Source organism: Excalfactoria chinensis, chromosome 3 (assembly GCF_039878825.1).
Source record: "Excalfactoria chinensis isolate bCotChi1 chromosome 3, bCotChi1.hap2, whole genome shotgun sequence".
Taxonomy (NCBI): Eukaryota; Metazoa; Chordata; class Aves; order Galliformes; family Phasianidae; genus Excalfactoria; species Excalfactoria chinensis.
In genome coordinates, this window is record NC_092827.1 from 57,397,398 (window position 1) to 57,423,952 (window position 26,555).

Below are 26,555 nucleotides of genomic sequence, written 5' to 3' on the forward strand. Positions count from 1 at the left end.
TATTACTCATCAAGCATACCAATCTAAAAGGAAAAGGGTAGAAGAAACCGTAACACCTGGTTAAAAGCGTTGTGGAGAACAAAACTCCTTTAATTCACTGTGACTGAAGTTACCGTGAGTACACAGCATGTCAGCAGGGCTCCTCTCACCGCTCGGGAATTCTAAGCTGAGCGGTGCTGGAAAATATTCGTAGCAATATAGACGCAGACAACGATGCACACGCAGCTCCGAAAGTTACAGATCCTGACCTTAATCTCAAATTATTCCGCAGACAGACAGAACAGACCGGACAGAGACATACACACGCAGCTGCGCTACTACCACAACAAGCAACAACAAGCAACAACACACAACAACCCTCCACAGCCCGCACATGCGCACTCGGAACACCTTCTGAACTCGTCCGTACCGGGGCGCATGCGCAACCCTGCCCCGAGCCCTCACCGCCAACCAGGGCCCTTTGCGGGCACATGCGCCTTGCGGGACAGGCCGCAGGGCGGAGAGGCGCTTCCTTTTCCGGGTCAGCTCCCGCGTACAGTGTAAGAAACTGCAGCGTTGTTTGCGTGCTGCTCCTGGGGGGCTTTGTTTTCTTTTTCCCCCCACAGCGAGAGAAATCGGCGCATCGCGGCGCTTATCCACACAGCAACCCCACCCTTCCCCGCTTATGCTTATCCTTCTCCCTAGCTACGCTTGCGGCTGCCGCGTGTGCGCAGCCAGGGCTCCATGTAGTGGGCAGAGGAGCGGCCGCCGGGCGGAGCTCCTTCAGGCCCCGCCTGGCTGTGGGACCTTTGGGATGGTTGGGCCCGAGAGCTGTAATGGTTGGCTTGGGGTGGGGGTGGAATGCTTTGCCGCGGTGAATCTTTTAAGAGTTAGTATTGCTTACACCTGCAATTCTTGCCTTTATCCCTGCTTAGAGGAGCAGGTGACTTAGAAGTGAATTGTTTGAATGCCTTTTCACAGTTGTGTTCTTGCTATATGTGACACCATGAACCAAACAAGCAAGTCTTAATTAAGACGTGGGTTGATAGTGATAAGACAAGGGGGAATGGTTTTAAATGAAGACAGGGGAGGTTTAGGTTAGATATTAGGAGGAAGTTTTTCACTCAGAGGGTGGTGACACACTGAAACAGGTCGCCCAAGGAGGTTGTGGATGCCCCATCCCTGGAGGCATTCAAGGCCAGGCTGGATGTGGCTCTGGGCAGCCTGGTCTAGTGGTTGGTGACCCTGCACATAGCAAGGGGGTTGAAACTAGATGAGCATTGCGATCCTTTTCAACTCAGGCCATTCTGTAATTATATATTGTTAAAAAGCAAAGAAAGTTTGAAAGTGAACAGTCATGGGATGGTTTTGTTTTGTTCGAAGTTTTGGCAAACCAACCAAATGAATGTCTTGCCCAGCTCCCACAGAGACATGCTAAATACAAGCACTGTGTCCAACAGTGAAGATGCCTGTGGGTAAAATCCATCACTTGTGCAATGATTTGTAAATCATGTCTTGGGTTGTAAATTCCAGAGAGTTTTGACTTATGTGAATTCGCTGCAAATGCCAGAACTGTCTTCTTTGTCCCCCAGTTCCATCCAATGGCAACTGCAGGAAAGGCTGCTGCTTTCCATCTGCCTCCTCTGCCAACAGTGGGAGAGATCATTAAGCTTTTTCATCTTCGAGCACAGAAAGAACTTTCCCAGAATTTTTTGCTGGACTTGCGATTGACAGGTTACCTATTTTATTTTATATGTTTTTAGCTATTATGAATTATATACTTTGAGTTTCATCAGAATCTGGTTTCTAGCTAAGACGTGATGTTTGCATGATGACATCTGTCAAAAGTGTCTTCTTTGAAAGCTCTTTTAATGTAGACTACTTGATTTTGCTTGTATATCCCTAGAAAACATATTTCTTTATAGAGTAAATTACAGAGTATTTTTTAGTTATATTCGTATATAAAGTATCAATAACAGAATATGAGTTCAGAGCAAAACTCCAAGCCTGTGTTGTACCATTTCCATTCAGGTACTGTTGTTCAATAAGAACTATCAAGAATTATCAAAGCGTTGCCTAATTTTGATAAGTTTCAGGTGAGTTGAGTATATGTGTTTGATTCAAAAATGAAGGATTGTCGTGGGTTAGCCTAAAATCTACCTGCACCCATGAAAGGGGGGCAGTCGGCCCGCAGGCCGCTGGCCCAGAAGGAAAAGAAAAACAGGGAAAAGGAAATAAATACAGCGGCAGCGATCTAAGGAGGCACACTTATTTACTAAATACTATATCGAAATACAGAATAGCACAATATAATACAATATAATTGGAATTAAGGCTAACGAATCAAGTAAAATAAGAGAGAGTGAGTCCCGAAACCGAGAGGCCTACTGTAACTCTAGGCGAAACGGCTGGAACGCTTCCACACGGCTCTCCCCCTGGCTGGCAGGATCCAAGAGCGCGAGTCCAGCACTGAAGTGAGATTATATAGTCCTGGTCATTTGACTGACCGTGGTGCTCCCTGGGACATGTAGTCTTCTTTCTGTGAGCAGCAGATTCGTCAAAATTATCTATGCTTAACATGATGTTATGATGTGGAATACTGATAGCAAAATTACAAAATTGCAAAACCATGACAAGGATTTCTTTAGGTTCTTATATATCACAAGAAATACTGTTAGTCCTTCTGTCTTCTAATATACTATATACAGTAGTTAGGAAGGTTAGTTATGTCAGTCTGTCAGAAATTTTGTAGCTTTTCAGACCAGTTACAATTCAGTTTTCTGCAGCTTCTTCTCAGCAGCAGCTGACAAAGACTGCAGTGTACAATCCACAGCAGATTTCTTTGTTAGAATCATTCTGATACATAGAATCGTCTAAGTGGTGGCTGGGTTTTACAGTAATCAGTGCAGTGTATCTTCATGTACCCAATGATTCAATTGGTACTCTAGCTGATATAGATTAGGAATGTTAATATAAAACTCTGTTCCCTCTTATTGAATAACCAGACTGTTAGCTGGAGTAAAAATGTCTGGATGCGTTTAGTAAAACCTTAGAATAGACATTGTCATAATCTCTTGTTTTTGTTACGTATTTAGTAGACTTGTAGAGTGAGCAGTATGGTTTCCCTCAGCATTACGCTCTGTGCTTCCTAAGAATCTCTTTGTTTCATTAGCTATGTTTTTAATCCTTACTTTAAGCCTTTTTCAGTTGTTCATTTGCTTTCTTCCTCATCTGTATTGACTTTCAGTGTTGTATCTTTCTATTCGTATGCAGTAGTCTTGCTCAAGCTTCACTTTTTGCATCTCATTTCCTTAAAGCAGGTGTTCTGTAGTGATACACCTTTATAAAGATAAGCATTGAGACCTTAGGTTGTTGGGTGCTTACTTCTGGTTTATAGATTAAAAATAAATAAATAAATAAATAAAAAGGAAGTAATATTCTCCTTTTATTTGATTCTGTAATGAGCAACAACATACATGAAAGACAGTAAACTGGAAATAGCCTTTCTTTAAACACTGGAGCAGTAAAGAGTATCTCTTGGCATGAAACAAATCTGAATTCTGTGCAGTCTAGCAGACGTGATTGTGTAAGTGGGATGTGTCACTGTTTGTGCCTATTCTGAGATAAACTCATTGTTTATTGTTAGGGTGAGAATGTGCTTATCTTAGTAAGCCGGCTCCTTTGGAGAATAAGGGCTTAGTGTGTTCTTATTGTCTTGCAGACAAGATAGTGAGACAAGCTGGCGAGCTGAAAAATGCTTATGTCTGCGAAGTGGGCCCTGGGCCAGGAGGAATTACCAGGTCTATTCTTAATGCTGGTGTTGAACAGCTCCTCCTGGTTGAAAAAGATACTCGATTTATTCCCGGATTGCAGGTATCGAATTGCAGAATGATTCTTACAAATGTATGTGTGATCGTTTTAAGAACACGGAAAGGTTCATGTGTCTTACTTAGATCAGAGCATTGAAAAGAGCTTTGATACTTAGGCTCAAATCAGAACTATCATTTGCTTGAAATGAAAACATGTACTATGGCAATTAATCGATCCTGTCTTACCATAACAAGTACCCGTTGTCTCTTTCTGATCTGATGCTGCAACTGAATAAAGGTGCTTTTTTTTTTTTCTTTTTTTCCTAACGTTGGGCTGTTTCAAGTGCTTTAAAGAGGCTATACATGAAATAGTAGTTTGAACGTTGATGTTGATGTCCTTTAATCTCATTTTTCATTTTAATCCTAATAATTTTGCCTTAAAGTTTATAAAACTCTGACCAGTTAATCTCCAGTTAAAACAATTCAGTTTAGGTTCATATTCAGGTACAGAAAAATAAAACAAGCATTTATTTCACATCTTCAAGGGGAAAAAAATAAAACCCCTCAAACTTGCGGGCCGACTGCCCCCCTGTCATGGGTGCAGGTAGATTTTAGGTTAACCCATGACACTTATGCTCCTTTCTTTGTAGCTGATGTAGCTGATATAAGTTCACATATAAGCTGATATAAAGTTGAGGCATTTTGCAAGTACCATCTCCTTATGTTGCTTTGAAAATTCCCTGTTTTAGAACTTGGCTGTATAAGAAAAACAGTGACCAAAATTTCTTCGGTTTTGACATGTTTTTTTGTTTTGTTTTGTTGTTATGTATTACAAAATTTATCTTTCTTTTGTGACAATATAGGTCATATTACCTCTAAATTTTTTTTTCCTCCATTTCCATATTAAATGCTGTATCAATTATTGAATGCCCATAAAACTTCCTTGATTTGTATAACAGAAAAGGTCAGAAATTAAGTAAAAGTTCCCAATTGTTATTTTATAAATGTCTTTTTAGGTATTTATAAGATGCTGATATAAAGCACGGAGCATTTTTCACTACCTGTTTTTCCATCTGTGATTTCTATTGCAAAGCTGAAGTTGGGATCCACTACTGCAAAATGGAAATGTAGTGAAGAACATATGTGTTCAGAGTAACAGTTTACACAAGCTGAAAGTCTGTCAGTTCTGTCTCACTCTTAAAGAATCACAAACGCCCTATGCCATATGCCCTAATACTTGTTAGGCTGGAAACATTTATGAGGAGAATGAAGGTGCTCTCAGTCAGAGTAGTTTGAATATACAGTTCTTCCAGGAAGACAGTTCAGGTTTTTTGAACCATGCCCTTTGGTTTTTGTTTTCTTACACCCTTTCACTTGTATGTGAAGAGCAAGAGGATCTGCATAAAGGAAAAATTACTCAGCTCATGTATTTGTTGCATAAGAGCTCCTGGAACCATGTTAGCTGCACACATTGGTTTTAAAGTGAAGAAAGTGTTAGTGACTTCCCTCAGTTTCTGATTTCAAATTGAATGTATATGATTGTGGTTTTCTCCTGTCAAATGCACTTCTCAATTATGTTAGGGATGATACTAAATAAAACCTGCATTCCTTCTGACATGGAAACTAATATTAACAAGCAGTAGAACATATTTCAGTAATCCTTTGTGTAGGTGGCTGTTGGTTTCCTCTTGTGCTGTTTTCTAAGTTTATTGATCTTACATTATCTTTCATCCATTTACAGCACTTGGAATAGCTTCAAAGAAAGATTTGACAAATCATGGCAGATTAGTGAATTTGAATGGAATATAATTGCAAATGTAATGCTGGAAAACCCATTAAGTGATTTGGAGTTGTGGTTACATTTGTTTTCCTAGTTGAAAATAATTGCACTTAAATCACATGGAATCGTTAAACCATAGAATGGTTTCGGTTGGAAGGGAACTTAAAGATCATCTAACCCCCCCCTGCTGTGGCCAGGAACATGTTTCATTGTAATAGATCCAAAAACATTCCTAAACTTGCTACTTGCATTATTTGTTAATACTATAGAGTTTGTTAGTTGTTTTATTGAAGATAATCTTGTCAGCCTTTTCAGGTTTAAACTCCCTATTAGGAATTGTGCAGCTGTGAATACTAAGGTTTTAGGTACATACTGAACTTTTTTCATTAGTGCTTGCTTTTTGAAGGTAAACAGTTATTGTGTTCAATTTTAATTGCTACCATTTTTTGTGTATTGAAGAAAAGTATATAGCAGGGTTTTTTTTCATGCTGTGGATGATGCTGAAAATCAGAGTGTTTAATATTCACTGTAAATTCTATTTGCTTGTATGTGAACAGATGCTGTCGGAAGCAGCTCCAGGAAAAGTACGCATTGTTCATGGAGATATTCTGACATATAAGATGGAGAAGGCTTTTCCAAATCACTTAAAGAAGAACTGGGAGGATGGTTAGTACTTGGGCTTGTTCTGGATTCATTTTAAGGCTTCTGAGTTAAGTGCAGAGGTATAACTGGAATTCACTCAGTGCTTGCATTGCTCTCTTCTGGAATGTTTTGAAAGTAAGGAGATCCAGCAGCCAAATTTCTTTCTGTAAGGAAACAGAGAATCATCTTCCCCTTTTAAGGAAGAGCAGAATTTGTGTGACATTCACTTTAGTCAACATTATTGAGAAGCATTTTAGTTATTTGCCTTAGGATATCATGACTGTATATTAGCAAATTTTGGGAAGTGTGAAAGTAAACCAAAATTGTACACTTTCTTCCCAGCTTTTTTTCTGTTTGGAAGACAAGCCACCACTGCTATCATTCCAGCGAAGAAATTTGTTTAACTTTCTCTGAAGCTTTTAGGAAATGTGTTCTGAAAAAGGGGGCTTTCTTACTGCTTTGATTTCAACTGTAATCAATCTGTGGCTGGTATTTGAGAAAAATCACAAATATCCTAGAAATATCCTAGCCTGGAAAGTGAATAATAAGTAAACTGCCTAAAACCCAGCTTGAATTTGATATTGTCATCTGCCATTCATGTAATTAAATGCTGCGCTAGCTAAGAAAGAGCAACGCTTTCTTCTGTCCACCTCTACTGCAATATCTACTTTGTGCTGTGTAACAAATGCATTGGTGCAATGCAGAATTGAATAATACATATAAATTTGCATGGCTAAGGAGCTGTTTTGTGCTAGTTATAAAGCTTTCTGATTCCATACAGGACTCTGTGCAGAGATCTCTCTTTAATTTGAGCTAAGTTACATCTTTGACTCCCCTGAGTCCTCAAAGCCCCTGGGATGAAATGTGTTGGACAAAATAATGAGTGTGGCTATTTTCTCTGTATCTGATAGTCATAGATGAATGAAATGTGTAAGTTATATATTTCTGCTATTCTGGAGCAGCTCAGCTGAAATCTACTGATCTGCTGAAAATTGGGTGAAAGCTACTTTTTTATTCTAATGTGAGCAAGAACCAAACCTAACTTTTTTTTTTTTTCAACTAATTACCATAAACAGTAACAGCTTTGTCAGTGTAAGATGAGTATAAATGGAAAGGCAAAATTTTAATGTGTCGCAATAAAAATTATTTTAGTATTTTAAGTCTAGATTGATAGACTCATATGTTTGTTATGTAAGCATTCTTCCATGGCAGATCTTATTTAACTTTATGACAGTTGTTTGTTTTTTTTCCCCATCAAATGTGAGCAGAGCCACCAAATATTCATATCATTGGAAATCTACCCTTCAGTGTTTCAACACCTCTAATCGTCAAATGGCTTGAAAATGTTTCTAAAAGAGACGGACCTTTTATTTATGGAAGGACACAGATGACACTGACTTTTCAGAAGGAAGTTGCAGAGGTAAAATGTTACTGTTTTCCCTAAATTTTAATTAGTTTAAAGAAAAAAGAATAAAAAAAAAAAAAGACAAAAACAGTGTAAGTAGGTAATAATGTCACAGAATATACATCAGTAGATATTAGAGGATGACGTGCAGGAGGTGATTTCTGCAGAAAAGGACCTGGATGTCCTGGTGAATAACAGAGTGGCCATGAGCAAGCAGTGTGCCCTTGTGGCCAAGAAGGCCACTGGTATGCTGGGGTGCATTAAAATGAGCATGACCAGCAGGTCAAGGGAGGTGATCCTCCCCTCCATGCTTTGCTCATGGGCTCCCTAGTTCAAAAAGACAGGGATCTCATAGAAGGAGTCCAGTGGAGGGCCACAAAGATGATTCAGAGCCTGGAGCATCTCCCATATGAGGTAAGAATGAGTAACGTGGGTCTGCTCTCAAGAGAGGTAGGAGGCAAATGGGTAAGGTCACGCTCTTCTTGGTGGTGTGTAGTGACAGGACAAGAAGTAATGGCCTGAAACTTGAACATAGGAAGTTCTGTAGTAACACGTGGGAGAAGTTCTGTACAGTATGAGTGACAACGCACAGGAACAGGTTACCCAGAGAGGTAGTAGATTATCTGGAGATATTAAAGACCTGTCTAGATGCCTACCTGTGTGACTTATTGTAGTTAACCTGCTTTAGCAGAGGACTGGACTTGATGATCTCTTGAGGTCCTTTCCAACCCCTGCAATTCTGTGATCCTACTTGATTGAATTTCTGTCTAATTAGCTGGAAATAGGAAATAAAGTTTCCTCTATGCAACCTAAATACATATGTTGCTTTAATTATGTTGCTTTAATTTTAATCTTTTATAATGAATATTATAAAAAAAAAAAATTACTCTGTTTTTTACTGTATGCAAATTAATTACTTACGCATGCAAGTGGCATGTCTGATTTCATTTTGGGGTCATAGAAAACCAGTCTTCGCTGTTAGTGCTTTAGCTCTGCAATCAAGTTTTAAGAAAAGTACTGAAGTTGTTCCAGCAGATGGCTCTAGAGATCACAAGGGACAAGTGTTTGTTATGACATGAGCAGGGCTTTTTAATTCAGTTCTGAGCTCATTCTGTTTTCCAAAAGGACTTCATGTCATCTGAGACTATACATAGTTGTAAAATATGGCTTGTGGACTAAAATAGAAAATGCAAAGCGATGATTAATAATAAACAAAGACCTGTGACAGCAGTGAAAAAAGTGGCATAATGCTGAAATCATAAGTGGACTTTGTAGTTTTTTTTGTAACCAGCTGCATACTCTGATGGTGACATGCAGATTACAGTGCTTTGGTACCCAACATAGCTCAAATGAGATGCAAAATGCCATGCACTCTAAAATTCTTTGTACTTAGAAAGCCGGGAAGTTAAAAACACTAGGAAGTGGGGTGGTATGTTCAAGACTGTACAATTAATCAGTGGTAATTGTTGTTGACTTTGCATTCTGGTACATCTTGATTCATGTTTTTATGCTTATTCAAACACAGAGCTTTCTCTGATGCAGAAACTTAATAGTTTATGGTTTGTTTTTTCATAATGAATGCTCATTGGGATACACTCTTTTGTTTTATGATTAGGAGGAACGGTAATCTTTCTTGTGGCACTCTGAAGCAGATATTTGCCATTGATATTTGGCAAGTACAGGAGTATTCTGTACATGCAAATATAGAACAGTTTAACACAGTAGAAAATTTAAAAAACTTATTTGTTGATATTTTATGTATCTGAAAAGAAGATTTCTTAAAAGCTAGATATCCTTGCTGATCCGCTGTAAGCTAAGAACCTAAATACCAAAATAAGTGTTGGTTGTACATATCATAAGTTCAGTGGAAGGGTAATGTGCTATAATGGAATGGCCCTGTGTGCTTCAAAATCACTTCTGATAATTTGATATTTATGTTGAGAAAATAAATCAGTGTGCCAATCTGCAGTCAAGCGAGTTTGCGCTGTTATATACAAGTAAAAAAATACCTTTGCATTTCTTGCTGGTGGTATTTTCTTGCTGTTTTATTTCTAATAACTACAGTGTCATGATTTATGTTGGTATGGGCCTGTTACAACTGACTTATCTATTCTGATATTATTTGGCTACGTTGATTAAAATTATTGATGAGAATCAGTAGTTATGATTAATATACTGAGTTTTGAGGCCTATTAAGGAGGATAGCTGTTCCTGAGAAACACTGGGAGGATCTGATAGTGTGCAACCTTAAAGAAATGTCACGTACCACCTTGACTGCGTTCCAGAGTCTGTTTTGATTCCTGTCTTGAAATTTTCCTAGTACATAGATGCAAAAATATTGGTTAGTTATCTGAATTTCTGAAATGGTTGATTTAGTGCAGTTTCAGGTGCTGTCCACATTTTGAAGGTAAGTACAAAGAAAATTTTGAGAGCTAAGGGAGAAAAAACCCAACTACCTAAATAGCTCAGGTTACAGAAGTAATATTCTTAGCATTTTTGCAGAGTGCCATACTCAGGTATGTTCCTGCAGATGTGATTGAAGTTATTTAAGATGTTACTGCCTATAGGTGTATGTTCTTAAGTTATTCCCTCTGTAAACTGAGAGACAGGAACTAAGCCTCAGACTTGTTTTCATGGAAAGTAGACTGGCTCGTTTAAATAAGCATTTGAAGGGCTGTAAGAGCTGTCCATTTCATTTCCATTGCAGAGTTAAGGAAGTGCATATCTGGTTGCTTTGTTCTTAGACTTTCTAATCAGCTTTCTTTTTTTCTTTTTTTTTGTTCTGTTTTTATTTAGTTAGTTTTGATAAGTTTCCTCTGAAACAATAAAAGGTAGTTTTAAATGCTCATGTAGGCTGAAAGAATCACTGTTTGCTTTCTGAGAAATTGTTGAAATGGATTTTATTTGTTCCATGCTAATACTTAAACTGCCTTTTAGGAGACTTGATGGAAAAAGAAGGGGAAAAAGTATCTTAAGCATTGGGTTTAGTTTGTTTTTCTGACATAGTGTGGGCAGTATTTTATGAGCATGAATTTCACATGAAGCTATATAATGTTTAGAAGATGTTATAAGATATACGGACTGCTCCATTTATTTTTATTTAGTTATTTATTTTAATAATGTAGTGATAAATAAGATGTGAAAGCTTCAAAATTCTTCAAAATTAATTTGATTGAAGGACTGCGGTTGTAAATTAGCATGATACCATGATGAAATGTATTACATAGGAGAAAATAGTTCTAGATGATTTGAGCTTAAACTCTGATGTGAGCTCTTAAGAATTAGTTGGGTTTTTTTTTGTCTTTGATCATAGTGATAATCAAGCTTTTGTGTAATTGAGAGTTCTGTCCATTCAGTTTCACTGATTCATGTGTTTTGGTTCTTCAACAGAGGCTCACAGCTAATACGGGAGGCAAACAACGTAGCAGACTGTCCATCATGTCTCAGCATCTCTGCACTGTTGAGAACTGTTTTGTAATACCAGGCCAAGCCTTTGTTCCAAAGCCGGATGTAAGTTTTGTTATGTTATTTTAACTGTATTGTTAATTTTTCAGTTAGGCACTGCATCTGACTTTCAGGCAGTAAAGCAGTTGGGTCCTCAATTCAGCATCTCCATACTACTAAGTAGGGTGATATGACATGCATGAAAGTGAAGCATCCATGGCTCAGCAACATTCTTTTCTTTTTGGTTGCTGAGAACTTGTTCTTTGATGTTCAAGTCTATTTGCAAGATCACAGTAGTTCTTTGGGTATTTGTGGAGATTTAAATTTAGTGACAGGATAGTCTGCTAGAATTGCAACATCTTTGAAAAGCTATTTTACAGTTTGCCATTATAGACAGTTTAAAACTGCTTGGAAAATTTGTTGGGTCTTCTGAAAGACCCTGGTTAATAAAAGCTTTTCAAATGCCACAGATCACTATTTTTACCACATCTGTAGTCTGCGCATTTCACCTTACTCATCTGCAGTGTTTTGAACTCCCTCATATTTGCTATACCACTTAGTCACCTACATCCCACTCCCTGTTTAAAAAAGTAAGCATCTTTTCTCTCTTTTGTCTGCTCTGTAGAGGAAAAAAGTGTCTTTGCTATCCTCTTATTTCCTGCTACTATTTTTTGTTGTTTTAACAAATCCATTGGGATTACAGGAATCAAGAATGAGAAAATTAAATTGCATTTTGAACAGAGATCCAATTTTTTTTTTATTCTTTTTCTTTTTGTAAAAATGTGTGCATGACAGTGAGTAGGATCTATTTGCCCTGAGTACACATGGAAATTTACTTGCTGCTTCTGAAAGTTTCTCTTAAAATGGTTGGTTTAATTCTTTAATGAGCCATCTTTTCCATTTTTCACAGTCACTCTGTAGGTCTTTTTATCCCTCAGGCTTATCTCTTGGGAGCTTATAGAAGGTCATTCCCTTATTTTTGCATACCTTTGCTAAGGTGTGCAGGGAGGAAGTTAGGAAAGCAAAAGCCTATCTTGAACTCAGTTTGGCCACTGCAGTAAAAGAGAATAAGATATTCGTTTACAAATATATCAATGATAAAAGAAGAGCCAAGAAAAATTTCCAAGCTTTACTTGATGCACTGGGGAATGTGTTCACTGAGGATAAGGAGAAGAATGAGCTCCTCAACACCTTCTAGACAGATCAGTTATCCTCAGGTCAATTTATTCCCTGAAATGTGGCATGCTACACAGGATACACCCCCGGTGATTCAGGTGAAGACAGAAAACTTCTCCATCTGGAGAATCTCCTTCTACGACTTGGTGACCAGACTGGTAGATGAGGGAAAGGCTGTCGATGTAGTCTGCCTAGACTACAGCAAAGCCTTTGACACGGTCTTTCACAGTATTCTCCTGGGGAAACTGGCTGCCCATGTCCTGGACAGGTATACTGTTCTCTGAGTGAGGAATGGGCTAGAGGGCTGTGCCTAATGGGTAGTAGTTAATAGAGTTAAGTTCAGCTGGTGACCTGTTATAAATAGTGTTCCCCAGGGGCTGGTACTCGGGCCTGTCTTGTTTAACGTCTTTATTGATGACCTCAATGAACAGATTGAGTGTACCCTCAGTAAGTTTGCAGATGACACCAAGTTGGGAGGTAGTGTCAATCTGCCTGAGGGTAGGGTGGCCCTTCAGAGGGATCTAGATTAGCTCACTTGCTGGGCTGAGATGAATGGGATGAGGTTCAACAAGGCCAAGTTCTGGGCCCTGCACTTTGGTGACAATACCCCCATGCAGCTCTATAGGCTTGGGGCTGAGCAGCTGGAGGACTGTGAAGAGGAAAGGGACCTGGGGGTGTTGGTTGATGATTGGCTGAACATGAGCCAGCAGTGTGCTCAGGTGGCCAAGAAGGCCAACGGCATTCTGGCCTGCATTAGAAATAGTGTGACCAGCAGGAGTGTAGAGGTAATCATCCCCCTGTACTCAGCACTGCTGAGGCTGCCCCTCAAGTATCATGTTCAGTTTTTTGCCCCTTACTACAAGAAAGACATTGAGACCTTGGAACATGTCCTGAGAAAGGTAACAAAGCTGGTGAGGGGTCTGGATCACAAATCTTACAAGGAGCAGCTGAGGGAGCTGTGATTGTTTAGTCTGGAGAAAAGGAGGCTCAAGGGAGACCTCATTACATTCTACAACTTCCTGAAGGGAGTTTGTGATGATGAGGAGGATGGCTTTGTCTTCATCTCCCAGGCAACAAACAGGACCCAAAGAAATGGCCACAAGTTGTACCAGAAAGGATTTGGATTAGTCATAAGGAAATCTTGTTCTCTCAGAGAGAGGTCAGGCACTGGAATTGCTGCCCAGGGAGCTGGTAGAGTTTCTGTCCTTGGCAGTGTTCAAGAGGTGTCTAGATGAGGAGCTACAAGATATGGTTTAGTGGCTTGTGGTAGCAACTGTAATGGAAGGATGGTTGGACTAGATGATCTTGTAGGCCCTTTCCAACCTTGTGATTCCATGATTTTATTACAGTGAATTTTACAGCCTATGTCTGTATATTGTGATGATAGTATAGAATTCCTTCTGTGTTTTTTAGTCAGGTAACTGTCCAGATGTGTTATGTTATTTTTTGTGACAGCTATCTATTGTGAAGAAAAACAACCATTCATATGACAGCTTTTTTTTTTTTTTTTTTTTTTTTTGCTTTACATTTTTGATTGCATTTTTTGGAATTTGTTTTACCATTTTCTAGCCTTCTTTTTTAATAGGATTTTAATTTGACAGTTAAGTATGTGAAGTAGTGTACAGTAAGGCCAAAACTTTGTGGGTGCAGTATGAGTACATAGTAAAGCTATAATGAAAAATCTTGTGTCATCTGTGTCTTGGTACTGGGTAACTATAAATAAAATTTCCATTTGCTTGTACTGGATAGGCCTTTATTGACTGAAAAGGAGAGAGAACTCCATGAAGGTGCGACAATTGAGCATAAGCAAATCCTATAATCAGTTGTTGCTTAGTTGAATAAGGACCTCTCAAAAAGGCAGTACCACTAAATGCAAACATGTAATTATTTAATATATTTCTTTGATTTACAGCAAATACAGATTATATTGCAAGAGCTGATAATACAGGCTTTTCAGACAGACCTGACACCCATTGCACTGTACTTTGTTTCCTTTAAAATCCTGCTGTGTCTTGACATCTGTACTGTTATACAATTGTACAGTTATACAGTCAATAGGTAAACAGAGGTTATACAGATGTTTTGTATGAAAGATTATCATGATTGAAGGATAAAGGGAAAATGCTTACTGATGTTGAAAGTTCGCAGGAAACTCCACAAAGGAGCAATCTCCAGGAGAAGAGATCCCGCCTTAGTGGTAGTCAGCCCTTAAGTGAGATGTGGGAGAGGTGGAGCCAAGCTCCACCCCTTCCTGTAGCACAGCTGAATTACCTTCACCTGTGCTCCCACAGCTGACTCATTGCTTGCCTCAGGTGGTTAATCAGAGGTTCAGGCTGTGATCAGCAGTTTCCCATACAACATCTTGTTCTGTTTGTTTCTTCAGGGGGGTAGACTGACATGGCTTGAGGTGTCACTGTTGTAGATAGAACCTTTGCCTTCCTGGAAAGCTCTTTGCAGCGTGTTGTGAATAATGCAGCTCTGTGCTTGACTTTTATTTCATAGGTGTCTGAACAAGTGCAGGTACTACTGTGTAAAGTTTAAGAAAGAAAAATGCATTGCTTATGTAATTGGAGAATATTTCATTTTGCTTGGAGTATGCAATTATTACATTTTTCATATGTATAAATGTCTTTGGTTCCTGATTTATGAATACGGATTTTCATTCACAAATGTTAGCAGTGATCACAGCATAATGTTATGTCAGGCCCCAAACAAAAGGTGTAGAAGAATGGTTGATAACGAGTTGGTTACCTCATTTGCTTAGTGAGTGAATAATATTTTAACAATACCTATGAATGTTGAGTCATAATGGGCTTCTGTTTTATGGAACAAGGATGATGCTGCACAGCATTCTGTCTTAAGCAAAGAAAAATTGGCTTTTTACACATTGTTATGTCTGCGATATTAAGTAATATTAAGTATTATAAGATATTAAGTAGGAATAATACTAGTAGTCGGAATAGTAGTAGGAAGAAGCTCCCTGATGAATAGATAAGAAACTCCAAATGGCTACATAACAGTAGTAATAAGAGCAAGATGGAAGTTTGAAATTTCTTTCAGAGAATGCAGATATTAGAACAGTGACTTTTTACGTTATTAGATATAAAGCATTTCACTTTCTAAAATGCTGTAACTGAAGATTTTACCTTTTGAACGCATTAACTCTATGGTTAATGTTATGGTGTCTCTATACTGTTCTTACGAATTTGGGGCTAATAACATGAGAACTGAAAGTTGCATATAAATATATCAAATAAATAGCAGTTGGTTTTGTTGGAAGACTTGTCCAACGTTGTAATATTCCTGAATTTAAGGGCCTGCATCATATCATCTTACCTGTGCTAACAAGTGGGCTCCTTTAGAAGGCCGAAAACGTTCAAGGCAATAAATGGCAGCTGGAGGCCAAATGCTTTGGATTTTTCATGTAAATAGATGAGTAGTTTGTATCCCACATCACAGTTTGCAGACATTTTCATAGTCACAGTTACATTTCAGTTGTACTGCTCCTCAAATCTAACACTCATGGTAGACTAGCAGCGATTGAAGAGTGCACAACCAGCAGTTCTGTAACAGTAATAAATGAAATCCACAGCAGGTAGAAGCTTAGGGGGTGAGAGACATTTTTGACATGATTCCACTGATTCTCATTCCTGGTACGCAAAATGCTGTGCAGCTAAGTTTGGGAGTACAGGTTTTTGTTGTTAGTTCGGTGTTGGTTTTTTTTTCTATTGGGTAATTTATTTCTTTTTTGCTTCGTACTGTTGTTTAGGAAATCTAAATGTTACTATGACAACTTAGAACAAAAAATGAAAGGCAGATGTGTCCCTTATAAAATTTGCTCAATTGGGCTTCTTGGACAGAGAATGGTTGTTTCTTTTCCTTGCATCATAATTAAAAGGTAAAATACCGTATGGAACATTCTGTTATCAGTAGCCTGATTTTACTAAATAGAAGTGTCTTTGCTGTAACAAGCTATCAGTACATTAAATGTACTGTTGCTTATGCTGAGGTGATTTATTTTTCTTCAGTAAATCTTACTTGGAAAGTCGTAGAGAATGGTTTGAAAAGTCAGTCAAAAAAGTACTCTTTCAGCAGACCCAAGCATTGTTTCCTATCTTGTTCTTTTTACTGATACCACTAAGAGGAAAATTCCTTATGTAAATATAATTACAGCCCAAATGTAAGAAAATTCAGATGTTACACATTCTTTAGAGTAATCAGAGTATACTTAGCATGAAAAAAAAGCCTCAGTGGAAAAAAACAACGGTATTTACACATAGTCCTTCAGGTTGTAACCTGCATTGCTCTCTTGCATTCCGGATGGGAGATGCTGCTGCTTTGGAGGATAAATCCATGCTCCTTGCTGCTTTTTAAAGCAGGAAGTGCAGAAAATCACACCTGCAACAAGCAGAAACCCTGCTGAAATGAATCCTATATAAACCGCTCCTCCTGGTTCATGTTTACTGCTCTCTGGAATGGTCTGGTCCAGAAAATTGGAAATGATTTCTCTTGTGTACCATGATGTTGGTACTAATCCAAAAATACCTGCGAGAATGAAGCAGACTCCTCCAGCAAAACAAGTGTGACTTTTGCTGTCGGTGTCCCCTCCCAGCTTTGTGCATTTCATTCCAACTGTAGTGATGCAGATCCCAAAGGCTGATAGGATGCAAGACAGTACCATGGTGGTTCGTGCAGTCTGGATGTAGACAGGCAGAGACAGAATGGAGTATTTCAGGGTACAGCTGAACATCCCTGTGCTGTACCATGTGCAGTCCATCCACAGTCCTTGCATCTGTGTTATAGCTGTTATGATGTTGGAACCAACATCTGCATTTACCTTCCAGTTTGGTAGCAAGGTGGCTGCGATGTCTCCAAAAACGCCAAACAAAGCCAGCATAAAAGCAAAGAACTGCAGACCAGCTGATGCCATGGTTATCTGCTGTCCCCTTTTGTCTGCTCTCTTCTCTCTTGTAAATCTGTGTAACTGGTTGATAGCTTCGTAGCCAAGGCTGTAGCTGGCTGTGGGATAGAGAGGGGGTGGGGGGGGAAGGGAGAAGTGCAGCGAGAAAGAAAGAGAAATCAGCAAACAAAATAAGCTTGCATTTAAAATCAGAGCTATGTGAATGAGTAACTGAATGTGACCCTGCAAGCAGATGAGAGCAGCTGAGCGGCTGTGTGCAAGGCACTTGGTCATCAATGATAACAAACGGACAGTGTTTTAGCATTGCTTGTGAGGGGGAGCTGCTCTGCAATACGTGATTACAAGCCATCAAACAAAACATAGTTTACCAGAGTGGTGTTTGGTTGTAGTATGCAGATTACAGGCTTACTGCACAGCTACACCTTGTAAGTGGAACATTAAAAACTTGCAGATTATCAGCCATTATGGAAGAATATTGTTGTGAAAGTTATGTTGTACACTTGGCATATCTTCCATTAGCATGTTGATGGCTCTGGCTCTTTTTGACTGTTTTTTAGCAAAGACTATGATGATATCAGTCACTTACAATTCCAAGTAACCCTTTATTTCAGCTCTTTAAATACCAGTGTTCTTTTCTTTAATAACTAACTGTTAGCGAATTTGTTGTTTTGAAGGGGATTGAGATGGTGTTCAGTTTTTGCCATATTTTCATAATTAAGTCACAAGTATAACGTATCAGAATAACTAATTCACTTTCACATAATGATTTTCAGTCCTCAGCATAGACCAGCAGTCCTAGCAAATATGTCATAGGGTTGAGTAAGACATGCTTTTGTCTCTAAAATGAAATACTGTTTTTAACTGTTTTATACATATGGCACTACTTAGTTGTGTAAGAGCATTTTTTTAAATCATAAACCCATCTAAAATAATCTGCAAATTTCCCTCGCGGTGGCACTTCATAAGATTTGTTAAAAGGCAGAAAGGCTGTTCTTGTTTTAAAAGCCAAATTTCGTGTAGTAAGATTAGAACATGTAGTTGTTAAGAAGATCTGTGAAGATAGAATTGATGCTGTTGCATCTACGGGACCATTGAGATAGCAGAGACAGAAGAACAGTTTGAAACCTGTGATAAGGATTAGAAAAGGTGTCCTGCATTTAGAGCGAGGCTGGATAACAGGCAGTTCTTTTTGTCAGTGTGCTAAAGAAAGGGCAGTCCTTACACTTCCTCAGACATTCTGTCTAAATACAAACAATAGTATTGGAATCGGTCTATTAGCAATAAACATTTTTGAAAAGCCGTGATAATAGGGGATACAGATGAATTGATTGGAGCACAATAACTGTAGCATTGTACACTTATTTCATATTTTTATACATAAGGCAGCAAGCTTTTGATGAATGTGTTGTTAGTGGCGTTACGTATCAAGTAGTTCTTTAATTCGGTAGTATTAGTAATAAGCTAGAATGTATATATTGTACTTAAATTAGGTAATTGTTCAATTATGTGCTCTGTCCAGCATAAATGTGTGTATATATAAAATGATTGTATTTAAGGTGAGTGATAGCAGCTAATATATTTAAAAACCTTATTTCCAAGCCTTGCCTATTTCAAAATTCCGTCATTTTGTTCAGACTGCGAAGAGCCCCTTTGACAAATACGTATCATTTTTTGTATCAGGCCCACAGGAAAGATGGCTTATCTTCCTTTTGCAGAAGGAGCTGATGTGTTCCTGATAGCCCAAAAGCTTCTGGAAGAACTCATTAGGACTTCAAGTTAGCCTTTGTATTGTTTCAGTTTTAACATTTCAGCTACAGCATGCACACAGAAACCCAAAGCACTGCAAATGGTAGTCACAGTTTATAATTAATGGGGTCAACTGAATTAAAGGCATGATAAATTCAAGTATAAGCATTGTAAGCATAATAGAAGATACAATTATTGTGCATTCCTGCTCATGTAACACTTACTGCTGGATGTGAGGTCTGAGAAGTTTTCTTCACTGTCGATGTCCTCAAAAAATAGGGTTTCTCCTGAATGGGACTGTCCCTTCTCATATAAAACTGCATTGGCATGCATTAACAAAATTTCTTGGAGTGTTGTTTTTTCTCTTCTCTACAGCAAGTGCAGTACTGTTGTTTGTTCCCTCTCTTAGTTCCATCTACCAGAGAATAAAGGACTACTTTGTTTAATGAGTTTTGTTTGACAAACACTTAGAAAGGGAAAGCAAAGAGATTATACAGAAAAATACGTGGAGGCTCTTAGTGCTAAACACATAACAATATCCAAGTGCTATGATTAAAGCTGCCAACGGTGATTAAAAAGGAGAAGTAAAATCATAAGAATCCAGAAACTCTATAGACATACGAATTTGAGGCTGGATATGATTCATTTAAGTTCATGTGGGAGCTGTAGAGGGTTTTTATTCTCTCATTATTTTTTTTTTCTTTTTTCTTTTTGCATCACATGTAATCTTATTATGAGTTTAAACTTCCTAGGAAAGAACTATGCAGTGTATTTTAATTTTTAATTGGAACAGTGGCTCGTTTTTCTTCAGCTACAGGTTTTGCTTGTCTGTCCTTGGTAGCTTTCACCTTCTGTAGGACGTCCTTTACTCTGTTACCTTTCCATTATGTATAAAAGAATGAAGGAATAAAGCTGCTCTAAAGCTTATGTGGTAATTGCAGCCTATTGGTGAAGTGGCCTCAACAAGTCAGGGTAAGAAATCACAAAGCTGGGAGAAAAGCCTGTCTGACTGTCACAGTGACATAACCATAGCTTTTGGTTGACATATGTGTTCAAAAAGATTTGAGAGAATAGATTTGTTTTATTTTCATTTACCAGAGAAGAATGTTTTACATCCTCAGGTTTGTCTCTGTAGATGTTGTGACATTTAATAGCTGGTCAGGTTAGTTGTTACAGCCAAGAGAAGTTTCTCTGCTCCCAGATAGAAACAGGTCTGATAGTTCAGGAGCTGCCATATGAGCTGATAGAATGCATGAACTTTGGTACAACATATTCAGTTGTTCTTAAGGATTTTTCTGCTTGTCAGGAGCTTTCTACAATACTGAGCAAACTGATATGAGCTGCTATAAAAATCTGAAGTAGTGGATAATGTATAAGTGCTGCAGAAATGCACGCAATGTCTCATGCATTTGTTGGGAGTTCTTTGGAGCAGAGAATGCGTGGTCCGCAGTGTGATTACATTAGACTCTTGGAAGGCATTTGTCATCCCATCACAACACTCCTGAAAGAAATAAACTGTTGCAGAGTTAAGAGGAAGGGTCTCAACAGGGACCGATAGTTGGCTGGAAAATAACATACAAGTAAATAGGTAGAAATGAATGGTCAGTGGAATTGTGCAGCAAATCTAAAAAAATGCTTGTGCTGCGTAACCTAAAGAGCCTGGAAAATTGTGAAGATGTAAAATTTTTTGCTCACGAAAATAATGAGAGTAGTAAAGATGAGGTTTAACTTTGAAAAATTGCAAAGGGACCTTTATAGCGCTACTGATTGGATGGTAAAATAGCAAATGAAAATGAAGTTTCAAAAGCATAGGACATGACAGAGAGGAGAAGAACACTGCTCACATCATACGTGCAGTAACAGTCTCTGAATTCATTAACCTGAAATGAGGCTTTGCAGGGAAGTTCACTGTGGCACTTAGAAAATCTGAGTGGCTCTTTGCTCCATCAAAAAAAAGTGATAGTAATGTGGTCAGATTATGAATAATCCAGTGCCTCTTCATCCTGGATCATTGCTTCTTGTGAGGAGGTATGTGTTAAAGGACTGAGGGCTATCCTTGGGAAGGAAACTCAGCTTTTCCAATACTGTAATAAGAAGTTGTATATTATTGCTCATAGTGCCACAGTTGTTTTCTGCTGGTTGGGAAACCAAAGCGAAACCCTCACATCAGAATAAGGGGCTGTGAGATCAGCATACCTGGTGTGAGACTGAACGCTTGCCTGTAGCGCACAGACACAATGCTGGTGCTGAAAGCTTGGTTGATGGAGGACCTGCCTTAGAACTATCCTATTAGGAACTCAGACAATCTTCTTTAATGAAGTGTAACGTTCTGCTTAGCTTTCAGCTCCCTGTAGGAGAAAAGTACAGCTTGGAAAAAGAAAAGTGGGTTTGCTTTTAATACAGGCTTCCTGCAAGATACATGTATTGCCTATCATGAGACTTCTGCTGCTAACAGTTAGTAAAAATTGTCTCATTTAGGCTCATTCTGATTTAGAGCATCAATTTTATAAGCAAGGCAACAGACTGAATTACATTGTACTTTGTCACGTGTTACTCCTGCTTCACTAGAACATAAGCATTCTTTGTACTCAAACACTAAAATAGTAAGGGGAGAATAATTGTTATACTATTGACAGATCAGGACATATTGGTAGGATAATTTTGATATTCATTATTTTATTAGAATTGAGTATTATTTTGAAAATATTGGTAGGGCAAGAAATAAAGTGCTAGAAATAACATAGTTGTGTGTTTCAAGCACTCTCGTGTACTCTACTGGTTTTCATAATTCCACTCTCTGTCTTGCGCATATTTAAAAGGTTAGTGACAAATGGCTTGGATAATTTTAAAGGAGTGGCCAATTAGAAGTGAAAAGCTTTCCCTCTATCTGTCGCTATAGTAACCAGGCAGCTTTCCTGGGGTCCAAAGAAAACAGTGTCTGTAATGGAGCAAACGCTGAGGAGTGCTGTTTTCTTTCAGAAGCAGAAATTATTGCCTACCAGCCTGCAAGTCAAGCTGTTTGTTTGTTTGTTTTTTTCCCTTAAAGTTTACACTGTATCCTTTTTTCTTATCCTTTAGTTGGTGTAGTCAAAGATGCAGCTCCTTCTCTCAAAAGCAGAGGCGTCTTCATACCTCACTGATGATGGGTTCTGCAAGATTGAGGGGAGGGGATCCCAGATGTTCTCCAGTGATTTTCTTGTCCCTAGTTTTGTGGGGCAAATCGCAGAATTACAGCATGTCAGGGATTGAAATGTATTGGTATATTTCTTGACAAAAATGTAGGTGAGCGTACATGCATGTAAATTGGTATTTCTGTGCGAGGAAGCTTTTGGTCATGCAAAGGATATATTTACCCTGCAGAAAGCTGAAGTGTTCTGATGTCCAATGTGACCACAGTTTTTCATTGTGTGCTCATGCTCTTCCTAACAGGTAGGGGTCTGTGCTGAGGTCCATGAGAAATTCAGAAACTATTTTAGAGAAATATGCCTTTCTCCACAGATTCTGTATGCCAGGTTTTTTTTTGTCATCTCACTTCTAAATAAGCTCTCATGGTATTTTTTTAATTATATTTTACTCATTAAAGCAATCTTAGTCTTACAAAAAAGTCCAGCTTACAGAAAAAGTGGGGGGAAAAAAAGTATTCTTCAGGGTGTTATTACATAATATGATGTAACTATAACTGCATGACATATTGTGTTTTTTTATATGTACATCTGTGTATACTGAAGGCAGGATGTTGCTTCAGTCTGTTTTCAGACACAAAGGAAGTGGCAGGTCTGTGAAGCAAGCTGATACAGGAACTAGGAAAGAAAATAACAAATGTTAAAGAGATCCGTGTGGAAACATTCAAATGTAATTTTGGATTAACAGTGATGATACACAGCGTAAATTGACTCTGAACACAGAGTTCAACTACCACTTAAATTGAACGCGACCTTATTTTGATCTGCCATTTGAGTAGATGTGAGTTTTAAAATCTTAATAGACTGAAAAGTAATTCCTTGGCTCTCATTTTGCCAAAGCCCTAAAGCAACAGAAAATAGATGGGAAATGGCTTTGATTTCTAATTATAATACCAATTTTCTCCAGCTGCCCTTCGGCCTTTATATTGAATATTGTCTAATTTGTGTATCATGTCAGAATTGTCTTGCGGAAGGATCTGAAGAAAGAAGTGCTAATTACTTTACAGATGACATGGAAGTTGTGCTGGATGGAGGAAGTGCCATGGGGAAAAAAGTACTAAGTACTAATGGCGTGTGAACTAATTAGAAATATGTAGATAACTAAGAAAGACTAAAATACTCCAGGGCTTTGAAAGTTAAGCCAAATCAAGTACTGTGGCATTGGTTGTCACACAGCTGTTACCTGTCACAGTGTTTTCCTGTTTCTTGATGCCTAACCTGTAAACTGTAAAGTACTGTGTCTCAGAGGAATGCATGTGCCCGGATATCTTGATGTCTTGTTTCTCTTTGCAGGTGGATGTAGCGGTAGTGCATTTCACTCCATTGGTGCAACCGAAGATACAGCAGCCATTTGAACTAGTAGAAAAAGTGGTTCAAAGTGTTTTTCAGTTTAGAAGAAAATACTGCTGCCGCGGAGTTGAGTAAGGAACTTAAAGGAAAAATCCCCTATTATTTGTTTTTATTTACTGTGGTTAAATATGCCATTCGTAGTTCATCAGATCTTTCAATTTCAGAACGGAGACAAAATTATGAGCTGAATGCCTCTTTGTTTTTGTTAAATAATAATTACTGTGCATGGTTGTTGATGTAATTGAAGCTTTTAAAATTGCTGGGATAAATGAAATTGGTGTCCTTTCCAATTTGTGTCTCTCCGATAATTGAACAAAATAACAATGGCAAAAGCGACTGAAGATCAATAACATGCATTTGTTGGTTCAAAGTCTCAGAATTCTTAACTGATGATTGCTGTTTGTGGAGAGAAAAATCAGGCTGTGGGAAATTTTACTTATTTGGAGGGATGGTGTCAAAAGGTCAAATTCTTACTTCTGTGATTTCCCTTGTATGGAGTTGTTATTGCCTCTTTAAAAAGCCTTGTGTCTCACTGAGAGAATTTACTAGGTTCTCTGACTGGTGCAGGAAAACGTCAATCTGTTCTTCAGGGATCCTTTTAAAACTTGAGCGTAGATACGTGTCTGACTTGGTATGGGAAAAGTTCTGTGTTGGGCACTGTAGAAATATATGACAGAGCTCTTCTTAGGAAATCTGAGGCATAGAGCTGTAGTTTCAGCTAGCTGAAGGTTTGCTGGGCATGATTTTGAAGCAGTTTAGATGGATGATGCCTTGCTAAACTACAAGGCTTACATGTTGCTATTTTTGTAGGTGGACATACACAGAATTTTGCCTTTGTTTTCTAGATGGAGAAGTGTATTGATTGTTTCTGAGGCAATGAGTTGTACTGATGTCTGGCATTCAAAACTGAATGCTAATCTGTCTGCAATAATGTTAGTGTTTGCATTTGAAAGTGGTGAGAGACTGAGGTATCCAAACCAGCTAGCTTTGTATTTGATTTACAGTCTTCATGAAAGACTGGCTTCAGTTGACAGTATAATCAAGAGGCACATGCAATCAGCATGTATATGTTATGTAATGTAGAATATTTTTGCCAAAGCTGTTATTAAAGATTGTGTAAAATGAAGTAGCTAATAACTGCTGTACATTCTTTTGTGGCAAGGAGGGCAAATCTGAACTTTTGAACATCACATATTCCCTAACAGATGATTGTACTTTAGCCCTAGCATGCAGCTAAGAAACACAATCCTCTTAGTCCTTAGCTGACCTGAACAAAAAAAAGAGCAGCTTGTGGTGCATAATGGAGCTGTTACATTACTTACAAGATACTGTATAAAAACAAGGTAATAGAATGAGTGTGTTTAATTTCTGGGACCTGAGAGAGATGCAGCATGAAAGACTAAACTGTTAAATCTGGGAAGAAAAAAGCGTAGCTTGAGTGTTACTACTGATGTATAGACTTTTCATAGTCTTTGTATAAAAGGTGATTTTTGGCTCGAGGAAAGTAATGGAGATTTCAAGGCCTTGAGGTGCATTACACCTTAAACCAGGCTGCTCCCAGAGATTCCACCTTCTCTTGTCCTTCCTCTAAACCTCTTTTTAGCATTGTGTTCTGTCTGTCCACCAAGAGCCAACTTCCAGTTACTCAAAGCTTTTTGCCAAGCTTGTCAAAGGCAACCCATTATAATACCTGTCCCACTGAAATGAAACAGCTGGAAAAAACTTATTTATGTAGTTTGGATCTAAGGTGCTTTGAGCAAAATTGACTCCATTATTGCTCTTTAAATATTAGGCTAATTCCAAGAAGGCTCTGTGACACTATCCATACCCAAAGCTCTCTTTTAATGTTATTAACCATGAGCATACATGCATGTGTTTGATGTACAGGGCACAAATATCATCTTTCACATTGCCAGAAGTTGTATTTGCAGAAAAGTGGCCCTTCTAAGTTTCTATTTGTTTAGATAATGATCTGTCTTAAGATTATGTAAAAGCCCAAGGGAACCTCTTATCTCTTCATGGAAACTGAACTGTCTGTGTTTCTCTGTCTTCTCTTTGCCCTGACTTTAGGATATTGTTTCCTGAAAGAGAACGTTTGAAAAGGACAGAACAGTTGATGATGGCAGCAGATGTTGATCCGACTCTGCGTCCTTTTCAGCTCACTATGTCGCACTTTAGAAATCTGTGCGATACGTACAGGAAAATGTGTGATGAAGACCCGAGCCTTTTTGCATACAATTATAGAGAAGAGCTAGCGCAGAAGAAGAGGAAGCATTCCCTCGAAAGTACCGACCAGCTAGAACAAACAGAAGAGGAAACTCATCTGTAATTGCAGCAGACTGAATTGGGATTTAACTCGTTGATCTAGAGGTGTTGATTCATGTATTCTTACATCTGTTCAGGTACGGAAGAAATAACTTTTGAAAAAGTGGTGAAGAGGGCTTTCCTATTTTGTTTTGTTCTGTTCAGCTATAGACAGAAGTTTAGGACAGTCTACTTACAACGCGCCTACTGGTTCTTCTCACTTCAGGGGACAGAACATACGCCCACAACAAGGTATGTTGTGAGATAAGTAATTAAGTTGAAATAATAATACATCTTGTATGAATGTGAGTGCATTATTGTAACATAAAAAATGCTTTTCCTACTTGCAGCATGTAAGATGTCGTCTGGGGTTTTATGCACTTTTTATCTGGGAAAATCCACTGTGCAGAGTAATTTTAAAAACAAAAGCCTCGTATAAATATACTCAAGTGACTGGCTTATGGGGGATAAAGTGCGCAGATTGCCTCAAGGTCTGCTAATACTCTTTCTCATATATACAAAAGCAAAGAACTTGGGAGTTTAAGAGAAGAGCGGCATGATAAAAAGTAGAAAACATGGCTAAGTACAATACTTGTCTTTTACTGTACAGGCTGGTAGAGAAAATAAAAAATACAGTCAAATAAAAGATTACAGGCCAAGCTTTGATTTTTTTTTTGTATTTACACATATATATATAAAGTATAAACAGCATCTTGAAACATACAAAAATGAAATTTCTGCACTGTTGTGCACTAAAACACATTCAAATAACTTAATTCTGCTTTAAATAAAGCAAAAATGAAAACCAAAGAAAATA

At 38.3% G+C, this 26,555-nt stretch overlaps 2 protein-coding genes across 2 annotated transcripts; one reads left to right on the forward strand and one right to left on the reverse strand.

Annotated features, from left to right (window-relative positions):
- The first annotated feature begins 385 nt into the window (after positions 1-385).
- Positions 386-26,358, forward strand: TFB1M (transcription factor B1, mitochondrial). The gene is made up of 8 exons (XM_072333798.1): positions 386-539; positions 1,572-1,713; positions 3,701-3,852; positions 6,126-6,234; positions 7,479-7,630; positions 11,006-11,125; positions 23,378-23,505; positions 25,505-26,358. Exons 1-8 carry the CDS (start codon positions 471-473, stop codon positions 25,761-25,763), a joined length of 1,131 nt encoding a protein of 376 aa, XP_072189899.1. The 5' UTR covers positions 386-470; the 3' UTR covers positions 25,764-26,358.
- On the reverse strand, positions 14,104-17,418 carry CLDN20 (claudin 20). Its single transcript, XM_072333038.1, has 2 exons — positions 15,572-17,418; positions 14,104-14,761 (listed from the first exon to the last, which is right to left on the reverse strand). Exon 1 carries the CDS (start codon positions 17,163-17,165, stop codon positions 16,506-16,508), a length of 660 nt encoding a protein of 219 aa, XP_072189139.1. The 5' UTR covers positions 17,166-17,418; the 3' UTR covers positions 14,104-14,761; positions 15,572-16,505.
- Positions 26,359-26,555: the final 197 nt, after the last annotated feature.

Bases quoted from the DNA above. Each gene is read 5' to 3' on its own strand.
- TFB1M (XM_072333798.1), top strand. From the start codon at position 471: ATGCGCCTTGCGGGACAGGCCGCAGGGCGGAGAGGCGCTTCCTTTTCC. The intron at 540-1,571 runs GTAAGAAACTGC...TTTGTCCCCCAG, and splicing joins GGTCAGCTCCCGCGTACAGT to TTCCATCCAATGGCAACTGC. The intron at 7,631-11,005 runs GTAAAATGTTAC...GTTCTTCAACAG, and splicing joins TTCAGAAGGAAGTTGCAGAG to AGGCTCACAGCTAATACGGG.
- CLDN20 (XM_072333038.1), bottom strand. From the start codon at position 17,165: ATGGCATCAGCTGGTCTGCAGTTCTTTGCTTTTATGCTGGCTTTGTTT.